At 34.8% G+C, this 11139-nt stretch overlaps 1 protein-coding gene across 1 annotated transcript; it reads right to left on the bottom strand.

The window, feature by feature from the left end:
• Nucleotides 1-1691: 1691 nt before the first annotated feature.
• LOC134252279 (organic cation/carnitine transporter 2-like) lies at nt 1692-10713 on the bottom strand. The gene is made up of 10 exons (XM_062734718.1): nt 10550-10713; nt 7598-7803; nt 7144-7374; nt 6841-7043; nt 6392-6673; nt 6153-6287; nt 5812-5897; nt 3225-3345; nt 1964-2036; nt 1692-1877 (listed from the first exon to the last, which is right to left on the bottom strand). The coding sequence occupies exons 1-5, from the start codon at nt 10683-10685 to the stop codon at nt 6400-6402; spliced, it is 1050 nt and encodes a 349-aa protein (XP_062590702.1). The 5' UTR covers nt 10686-10713; the 3' UTR covers nt 1692-1877; nt 1964-2036; nt 3225-3345; nt 5812-5897; nt 6153-6287; nt 6392-6399.
• Between the last annotated feature and the right edge of the window lie 426 nt (nt 10714-11139).

Here is an 11139-nt window from a genome sequence, read left to right as displayed (position 1 = left end):
CGAAGACATTAAGGCACCGCCCACATTAAGGCACCTATAAAGGTGGTGGTAGCTCTGAATTCCGCCAGTGTAAAGACGAATAATGACCCCCATCGAATAATGACCAGGGGTAATTTTTCAACGACAAAAAATGACCCCCACCCGTAGGAAAAAAAAACATTTTTTGTAGAAAAAGAGTCCTAGGGGTCATTATTTTATATGTTAGTCCTATAAAAAATTGACCCCCATTGAAAAAATGACCCCCTTTAAAGTGATACAAAATTTATATACATGAAAGTATTGTGGCAAAGTAACAGTTGAAAATTAGTAGAATAGTAGATTATTTTAAGCTTATTTTTAGTCCCTCCTTATAGAAAAATAAAGGTAGGGTAGTTTTGTTTTTGTTGCTTTTGTTGATAATCGACTTCCTCCTAAATAAGTAAGGGGGTGGGGTGGGTATTAACACCTAAAATATGCTCTGTAAAGCTATGGGCTAGCGTAAAATATACATTCTAATGCAAAAAATATACATGAAGACATAATCTTTTGATTTAGCACACAGTATTCATTATTACATTTCTTAATTCTTGTTTTACTCCACCTTTTTACTCAATTCTGAGTATATTTTTCAGAGAATTTAATATGAAAATCAGAACAAACATTTTCATTTTTGTAACGTCTTCTTTATACTGTATCATAATATGAAAAGTTAATTGAAGATCATTTCTTTTTATGTCCCCGTAATCGAAGATTCGGGGGAATATAGTTTATCGTGTCCGTCTGTATGTCTGTCTGTCTATCTGACGGTCTGTTTGTCCGCAAAATCTTTAACCTTTACCATAATTTTTCATTTATTGGAGCTATGACTTTCATATTTAATATGTGTATTCCTTGTGACAAGATCTTACTTTGGGTACCACCAAATTTGACATTTTGACCTTTACCTTGGAGTTTGTCCCATTTTACACAAAAATGCCATTTTTTTTCACTCTGGCCATAACTTTTAAACGGTAGATACTAGTACTCTCATACTTCTTATATGTATTTTTTCTTTTTTGGCATGACTTTTCATTGGATACTAAAAACATTGACCTGAACTTGACCTTGGAGATTTCCGTACTTATGAAAAAACTTTAACCTTGGCCATAACTTTTGAACGGTAAGGGCTAAGGTATTCATACTTCACATATGAATCAAGGCAACATTCGATTAGACATCGATCTCGATGCAAATTATGTCACTTTCGTTTCTCACAGGACATAACACGCCCACAAACACACACACGATTGCGTTTCTATATTCCCTCCAGCTCTTATGCGTGGGGATAAAAAATACACGTTTACACACAAAGATATCTTTTAAAAGATACGAAATTAGGGAACATTTAGTATCTGTCCGGATTTTATACCACGGTGCTCATCTTTGTTATTCTATAGTTTTTATCAGTTACAAGAAATTGCATGTCGTGCTTTTACTTCCGCGTCCTTTTTGTACGTAGCACATAAATTGTATTCTGTATTTTAAATCTGATGTTCCCCTAATGACTACTCTTTGTTTATGTGTACATACATTTGTATTTGCAATTGTGAGGCAAGGTAGTACTGTTTCCTCCTTTTCTTTTCCACGATGTAATGAAGGATATTCCGGTTTTAAGTATACAAAAAATCCAAGGCATAAGAACTCATGGTAAGCTTCCTTAATCAAAACTGAACCCAAGAAAACAATCTTTTTATTTACTTCTTGGGTTGTTTGACCTTAATAACATAGAAATCTGTAAGATCATCTAGATTTGTAGGCAACTCTCGACCACTGGTCTCCGGTAACCATAGGAACAGAACACAAACAACAATGGAGAGACTTCCAAACACAACTCCTGGACCCCATTCGATCAATGCTGCCTGAAAGAAGAAACACATCTTTCTCATTAAGAAATTCAGATATAAAAAAGATGATTAGTAATAATTACAACTCGACAATAACTTACAAACATTGTGGTGAATGGGGACAGCATCCCGCCAATCCTGGCTGAGGCAGACGCCATGCCATATCCAGCAGACCTAAACAATACAGGTATTGTCTGCATGGTTTTATGTTGTAAATTTTGAATTTACTATTGGGAGGTAAATGCAAAAGTTACACGATAACGTTCTGCATTTACCTCTCCTAGTAAATTTAAAATTTACAGCATGCTATTATTACATTAAACAACTCGGTTGCATTTCCTCTAATAAAATGAATGTGGCTCGTACCTGAACTCAATGACAGAGATCCATGATATTGATTAAAGACGTAACATATATCCTGAATTTGTTTTTAAATCTATTCTAAACTTGCGTTGATGCCAAACTTGTCTTTCAATTTGGTAAAAAGTTGGTCAACCATTAGCATAGCCTTTCATTCTTTATGTACTTGTACTTTACCAACTATTAATGCGCCAAGCAGACACGAAAAACTCGATTACAAAAACAATTTTTATTGATATTACTGTACGTAACCAAAGAGTCATTTTAATTCTTAAAAAAAAAAAAAAAAAAAACCCTCGCATTCTTATGGAATCCGGATAGGGCCATGCAGTTTACTATCGCACCATCGAGCATCGACTTATAGGTCGATGGCGCGATAACGATGAAACGATGGTGCGATGACGATAGAGCTATGGTGCGATAGCGCGATGACGATGATGCGATAGCGCGATGACGATGGTGCGATAGATCGATAGTAAAAGTGAATATCGCTTCATCGTCATCGTACCATCGCGCCATCGTTATCGCACCATCGCTTCATAGCACCATCGCTTCATTTATCGTACCATCGTCATCGCATTATCGCGCCATCGCTTCATCGTCATCGCACTATCGCACCATCACTTCATCGTTATCGCACCATCGCTTCATCGTCATCGCAAAATCGTTTTTTTATCAACCCAAACCTCGATGGTGCGATGATGCGATAGTGAACTGCATGGCCCTATCCGGATTCCATACATTCTCATGAGAAGACTTTTTCCATCGAAAGATACATAAAGTATTTATGCCATCACACAAAGTCAGATCTTTTTAAATCTTAGTATTATACTTGATGTGTTGATTGTTGGGCACAGTCTACCCAATAGGTCATTTTTTTTTTATCAATCGAATATAATTATATGACTTGCCATCAGACATTCTCTTCGCGCGTCTTACCATATAAAATTCAGAAAATGATTCAATTAAATTCTTAAATGATCATGTGTAGGACAAACATACCTTAAGTTAGTTGGATAAATTTCGGGAGTGTACAAGAAAATGGTTGCAAAGGATCCACTGATTCCAAATTTTCCCATGAAGTTAAAAAATGCCGAAAAGCCATCTACAAGTGACGTTCTATCTAAACAAAAAAAATAATGATAATAATAATTGCATGAAAAACAGGATGTGCTTGTGAAACATTGATGCCCCCATATGGCAGCTTATGGCGAGTGTTGAACTTTCTCAAATACAAAGGTCAATGTAAGAAGGTCAAATTTGTTGGTAAGATAGATCTTGTTATAAGCAATGAATCTGTGAAATATGAAAGTCCTAGTACCAACTGTTCAAATGTTATGACGAAGGTTCAAGTTTTAAAAAAAAAATGTAAAAGGTGAAGGTCAAAAATGTTCATACCCGTTAAAAGATCTTGTCACAATGAATACATGAAGTATGAAAACCCTAGTGCGAACTATTGAAAAGTAATGGCCAAGGTTAAAGTTTGGTAATTTCTTGTAGAAGTGGGTTATGCTACAAGGTGAAGAGATCAAATTTGGTGGTACCCAAAGAAAGCCTGAAGTAATACACCTGAAATATGAAAACCATAGCTCCATCCACTCAAAAGTTATGCGCAGGTTAAATCTTTTGTGGACAAACAAAGACAGGCAGACGGACAGGGCAACAACTACATACCCCAAGTTTTTTGATAACGGGGGTATCATGTACCTGGTATCTGGGGGACTATTTTGTGAGAATATTAATGTCTAGTAAAAGATGACATCATATAAGTTCAATAACAATTAAGAAAACTAGATGTTGCGAGCACCTGTCTATCGGTTAATATACTACACTATACATGTATATGAAAATCTTTTAAAACAAATGAATAGTTAAGCAGATCAATGTTATCACTACAAATCAGTATTTAGCGTATGGATGAATATATACTCGACTTTTGCTGTATATCGATTCTTAGTAATATACTTTTTTCTGAATATCGATTCCAGTAATTTAGTTTTTATGAGGGAAAACGAGACATTAATTGTCGTTTCATTTCTTTAAGTGCATAAAAAATTTGGTTGTAAGTTCCATATGATAGTTCTGACATAATTGTTTTTATATAGAAGTCATGTGTGGGGTACACTTATTTTTCAACTCTTGTTTTAATGTTCTGAAAAATCCAGAGAAGTCATTTAATACATTAACATATTACAAGGGCACCGCGAAGCTGAACATTCCTCCAAAGAATAAAGAGATGTATATAAATATATAAATCAAGATAGCTGCAATACTGTAGCCCTCTCCGATTTTTTTTATCTGATATTTTCTGGAGAGGGCTACAATTCCATCGCATCTCCGTAATGGTGCAAATATATTTTTTTGATACGGGTGATTGGAGGCAAAATAAATTATTTTTACAGTAAACTTACTTCTTATAAGACGGAATTTTTATTCACTGTCAACAACATAGCCTGTTAAACTCGAAAACCATGTAAAATAAATCTGTGTCTTTCCTAGCTGCAATATTCAGCAGCCATGACAGTTCACGCGTGACGTATGAGACTTTCGCTTGAAATTTGGAACAACCAAATGAAGCAAATGTACACCTGTTTATAAACGATTGTGCTTTAATTACATTACAAAAACATCGATAAATAAAACCATTTCAAGTGTTTTTTTGCGCAAACAGCGTACGTATGCTTAAAATAAGGGAATTCCTAGTAAAAGATCCGCTCATATAAGAATAAATTCTAGATTGGCTGTCCCAATATATACAATCCATCAAGGTCAGTAAACATGGCGGATAAATTCAAGTTAAGCTGGTGACACACACGAAAAATAACCGATATATGGGTCGTTGTGAATATTTTTGGATCGATTTATGTTTTGCATAATTACATATTTGGATTCCAGGTAAGAGCTAATAATAAAATAGCCGTTTACTGATAAAAAATTTGAGCCGAAATAGTGATCCACTGCCGCATATTATAGAGATCCTGTGTGGGGTAAGGAGTTGTTGCCCTCTCCCAAAAAAAAAAAAAAAATAATTAACATATTACAAGGAGAGGGCTACATTATTGCAGCTAAAGATCATGTACATAAATATATAAATCAAGACAGAATGCAAATTACGTCACTTCCGTTTCGTTCAAGGACAAACACACAATCTAAAAGTTACTGTATTCCCTCCAACTTCGTTGCAAAGGGACAAAACGCAAAGTTGATCAAAAAACATCTATTTTGCACACATGGAAAAAGTGTACATAAATCGTACATTTTATAAATGTCATATAATATATGTCAAGTCGCACGAAACATCTCGACTAGCTGTGACGTCACACGACGTCACGGAGCATGTCGTAGCTTACAAAGAAAGCCGAGCGTCTGGTTGAAACTCGTTGTAGAGTATTTTCTTCTTTAAGATTTCTACAAAACCCAAAAGCCTTTTATGTTTTATGTTATTTATAAGCCATTATCGCACGGAATCCTGGTAGCAAAGGAATTCTGGGAAATCTAATGAGCTCGCTTCGCGATGCTCGCTATAATTAAAAAAAAATTAATGTTTACATTTTTATAAAGATGCAGTTGAATTTTCAGTAGTGAATACCTTTCAATGTCAACAATATGGCGGATAGGACAAGGGAGATTCCTGCAATGGCGTGGAACACAATACACGTTTTCTTTCTACCATACCTAAACATAAACAATATCTAAGACCACTTTTAAAATAAATAGTTATAGTCCTCTCCCGACTTTGGGTAAAATTATTGGGTAGGTGTAAGTAGTTGGGAAAATCCTTTTTTCAAAAGATAATTCCAAAATATTTGTTGACGAGATAAAAGGACTAAAAAGGGAAACAAATATCGTGTCATGGAATGCACAAAAAAAGTTTCGCTAATTACAACACACACAAAAAAGAATAAAATAAATCACTTTCCTTGCTCTTACCTGTTGGCCGTGAACATACAAACGAACATGCTTGGAATCTCTATTATACCATTTATGAAAAAGTTCAAGAATCTATTTCCGGTCATGGTTCCAGACGTCAGAAATATACCATAGTATGTCAAGCTATTTACAAACCTGCAAAAATATATACCATTCTATGCAAGTCCCCTTAAAATGATAAAACCATGCAAGTCTGTCAATATGAGCATTGTTCAATTTAAATGCAAAAAAAATCCTACCAAACAATTCATACTATAATGGATGTCAGCAAAATATGCCTTTTGCGGAATAATTCAAGAACAGTATATGTCTCGTTGGTGACATGATGCTTTGAGTTTTGCAATTCACCATTTTCACCACCAGTTAACGACTGGGAGGCATTTGATGTAGAATTAAGGTTACTTAATTCTAAGATTGTTGATGGTTGCTTTCCATTACATTTTGCAGCTCTTATTATCCATGCCTTCAGCTCTTCCGTCTTGTTATTTGCCATGAGCCAACGGGGTGATTCAGCCAATATCCTAAAAAAAATTGTAAATTTCAGGATTTGAAAATATGGATTTTGTGTTATGTAATAAACTATTAAATAGTCATAGGAATGATATTAAACAATTCCTTTCCTCGTATGGTACAGAATATTTGGATATGGAAAACAGACAGACTGTCAAAATACACATGTACTTCTTACCATCGTGTTCCAATGCAATGGAAACCCGTGAGCCCAGCTGCTAACATTGTGTAGCGCCAAGATTCATTACGCAAAAAATAAGTAAGCAAGGGGATGCTTGATATGCTTAGTGACCAAACTATGCATGTGATGTATATCATTGGTCCTCTACATTCGGCTGGAAAAAGTTCTATGCACAAGGCAGCGAGAGTAAGTCCAAAACCCTGCAAGTAATGGACAATATTTGCTGTTTTTCTTTATCGCAGTTTAAAACCAAAGCGTTTTAAAATACAAACATTATGCAATTCTTCTAAACCGTCTTACCTGCTGAAAAGCTCCGATTAAAAATCGTAGGATGACAAAAACTGGAAACCATGGAACAACTGCTCCAAGTAATGTACAAATGGTCATTGACAGGAAGGTCGTGTACACCAAGACTTTACGTCCATATTTATCAGCCATAGGTGTAAACAAGCTGGCGCCAAGCGTCTGACCCACCATGAGTATCGTTGTGGACATGGCACCTAGACCCTCTCTGTTGCAAACTAAATTCCACTATAATACACAAGGTTTTTTTTCCACAAATTAATTCTTAAAGGTATATTTGGGAAGTTTTCTTTTCGGCAATTATGACGAACAAGTAATACGCAAGGTAATTAATTTTTTTTTAAAACGAAACTTCGATGAAAGGAGGTTAAACATGTATTTAAGAATAAGGAAGCATAAAAATTCTGCCTGACACAATCTTATCTCGAAAGACGAATTTTAAATAACCCACCTCTGTTGCAACTGTCTCTGGACCTTCGTATTCGTAGCCATTGATACATGTCAACTGAGATTTCCCAATAGTGTTTGACTGATTTACTTGAATAGTGACGTCACATCTGTGATAGTTTATGTCAACGTCACTGCTATTCGTAGAAATTTCTTTACCGTTCCAATTAATAACGGAAATGTCTCGGCAACGAAAATCTGGTATATTTCCTGAAGAGTCTTTCATGTAAATATTTCAATTATGAGTTTTATATTAATGTTCTTTCATTTTAAATACTAAAATCTTATTGGTTTAGATGCATTTAACAATCCGTAATGTTAAATACTAAAATCTTATTGGTTTAGATGCATTTAACAATCCGTAATGTTACCCTCATCGTAAGCAACTCAATTGACAATGGGCTACACAACGAAAATGTCACATGCGTGCAAATTGCGCGCGTGTGGATATCCGTAGAATTCTTAAAAACGTCAGTTGTGCGTTTGAAAGAAGCCGAATAAACGTGACGTCACTGCTTCCGATATAGGTTACTTGAAAAGGACAGACTAAACATGCTTGCGAGTGCAGAAATTACAAAACGTAAGATGATTAAAGACCTCTTTAGTATCAAACAAAAAAATAAAGAGGTCGGTGAATATTTTTCAAAGCTTCCTTTCTAAGAAAAACATGTGGGGGAGTTTGAAAGCTTTCTAAACGTGGACTAAAAGACGGTTTTTTTCTGACACATCCTAGTGGTTAGAGCGTATGCTCTCGAGTCGCGAAGTACGAAATTAATCCTTACGTCGCGGTTTCGAATCCCACTGTGGGACGTGGATTAATTAAATAAGTCCTTTGGATAAGACCGTATAAACTGAGGTCCCGTGTCACAATCATAGGGGCTTGTCTTACAGATTGGTAAATGAAAAATATATTTTTAAAATTTTGAATCTTCTTTAAATACACTTAAAACTTGTTAAAATAAAGATTCTGACACTTTCAGTCAAGAAAAACCACGTTTAAAAAAATACCCACACCTATATACATAAACTCTATAAGGGACCCAAGCTCCCATCTTGGAAAAAATACCCCCGCCCACTTCAGTGCCTATTTCTGGACTCTAAACCATTAATTTATTTCGGTATCATGGCTCTGTCCCCTACAGTGATGATTTTCCTAAATGTTGATGAGGTTGTCAGTCGTGAACTCGCGTTTAATCAACAGTAAACGGATACAACTTCTTCGATTTGAGCTCATCTCGCTGAATCGACCCATTTTTTCCGCGAAGCTGGAAGTCCTTGAGTGTTACTGTTCGCTTTCGATTACCCTCTGAGTTTTCCCTATACAATGCTTATCTGCCCTTGCAATTTTGTCAACCGACACTGTAGCAGTTGAAATTGACATCCCTCGGAAAAACCATTATTAACTTCCGCTGACGCGTCGGTTGACAATGGTTTTCCTTGAAGTGTCAATTTCAATTGTAACATTCGAAAACAGGCCCTTTGACATGTAGTGTACATTTATACGTTTCATTGAATTTGGAAAACCCCGATTTATCTCTCTTTGCTCAATAGTAAGGGTCTATAAAATTCAACTATTCATTACCGTCTTCCTTGGAAGACGCTATTGTATAGTTGAAGTATTTTACAGTCTTCGGACTATGCACTTCCTCTCTTTTGTGATTGGTAGAAAATGCATGATGAGAAATTTTTCAATTATTTCATTGGTTGAAATGCTGTTCAAGGCAAGGGAGATAACCTTCTGATGATCTAATTTTCGTACGACTAAACAATTTTGCAAGATTTTCAATCTTAAAAAGAATTACAAAACGAACAACAAAATCAGCAGTAATTAATTCCTAATAACATGATTTTTTGTATAGCAATAAATAAAAGATCTCTTTAATTTCATTATAAATAAAATTTGATTTTTATTGCTTGCAGGCTTTACAATTTGTTATTATTCTTTTCCCCTTTCTTGTTTGAAGAAGGGAATGGAATCAGCCGAGGTTTGTCGAAAGCTCTCCGCCAGTCAAAGTTTACGGAGATGACCGAGCGACAACCGTGGTAGGGCTAATGCCAGTAAAAAGCTAATGTAGAAATACAAAATCAAGAAATTCAAAAGAATTATACGGCCTCATAGGTGTAGATCAGTTTACTGTTTAAGATTGTTGCTAAAGACGGTAAGCTTTTTTAAAAAGCTCTACTTGTTATGTATAATACATCGGTGAAAAGGTATCGTTCAACTTGAAATATTACAGTGAAATAAAACACGTTTCTGTAGTTAAGTTTACAATTTTGGAAATATTCATTGTATTTTACATTACCTTGACCTGTTAATTTTCAATTCAATAAAGGGGAAAAGCCAGACCATCTTTTATTTATAAATTTTATCTCAGAAAAATATTTCAGCATCGTGTCATTCTCAGCGTTGCTTTGGGAACTTGGTTGGGAAATGTACATTCATGTATTTATTATGTAATGTTATAAAAATCAAAGTCAAAATGTTAGAGGTGTTCGATAACGTTTGCAGCATTATCATTCACCCGCAATAAAGCATTTTATGTAGAGGTAGTAAGAATTTTTGGTAGTAATGCATGTATGTACATCTATGTTTCTTTTTCTTTGTTTGATTTTTGTAAAAAAAAAAAAAAAAATTCTCGTTAATTAAGTTTCATTGTTTGTGCTTTACCTATGTTTCTCTTTGCTTTTTGCATGTTTTCGTTTCTTTTCTTTCTCTAGAATTCAGGTCTAGGGAACCACTCCAGTCAAAAAATAATTTTGATCGACTTAAAGTTAAAAGAGGGGTAAAAATAAATCGCATATAATTTTTACCATTCTTCGTCTTTTCTTTTAAACCATTTAATTTTTTTTTGCAATTTTTTTAATCGTCAAAAAAAACCATATAAGAGATTTTTACAATAAATGTTAGAAGAAATTGCAACACAAAGCTTTAAGGCAATTAACAAAAGTACATTACCTATAAACACAAAAATGAGGACCGGAAAAACTATAGGTAGCAGACAAATTTGGTTGTACACGAATTGGAGAACTTGGAATCGTCCATATTTGCCCAAAGAACGCAAAATTTCATCCAAGTCTTGTGTTATTGCCATTTTGTAGAATCGTGTATAGTGAAAATCCGAGACTAACGCAATATTATAGTGTCATATAAATAGGTGAATTGTTTTCTTAGTCACGTCGTTACTTAGCGGTATGCTGCAACTCATTGTCCGTTTTCGTATGTGCGGTCATTCTCTTTTTCTGTATCTCTAAGTGAAATAATGTAATTAATGTAAAAAAAATTCATACAATTTTTCTTTTTTCAATAAGCTTTTGATATTGTATCATACAGGTATTTTGAAGACCTTGGAAATGTGAAGTATTCTTTCAAAACAAGCAAATTCAAAGAATTGTGGTCTCCCGCTTTTAGTGTTTTAGTGGATGGAATGCCATTGTATATAGCACATTGTATCAAATGTGAATGCACTATCATATGCCATACAAAAACATCATCAATAATTAGGTCAAACATGAAGGTCAAGGTCAAAGGGTCAAAACTCGCAGTGT

Source organism: Saccostrea cucullata, unplaced genomic scaffold, assembly GCF_032062105.1.
Source record: "Saccostrea cucullata isolate Sc308-1 unplaced genomic scaffold, CSIRO_AGI_Scuc_v1 ctg130, whole genome shotgun sequence".
NCBI classification, from domain to species: Eukaryota; Metazoa; Mollusca; class Bivalvia; order Ostreida; family Ostreidae; genus Saccostrea; species Saccostrea cuccullata.
Note: the sequence above shows the minus strand (reverse complement) of the source record. Positions and strands in the feature narration are given on the sequence as shown.

Bases quoted from the DNA above. Each gene is read 5' to 3' on its own strand.
- LOC134252279 (XM_062734718.1), bottom strand. From the start codon at position 10,685: ATGGCAATAACACAAGACTTGGATGAAATTTTGCGTTCTTTGGGCAAA. The intron at 7,044-7,143 runs GTAAGACGGTTT...CATTACTTGCAG, and splicing joins TAATCGGAGCTTTTCAGCAG to GGTTTTGGACTTACTCTCGC. The intron at 6,674-6,840 runs GTAAGAAGTACA...AATTTTTTTTAG, and splicing joins CATTGCATTGGAACACGATG to GATATTGGCTGAATCACCCC.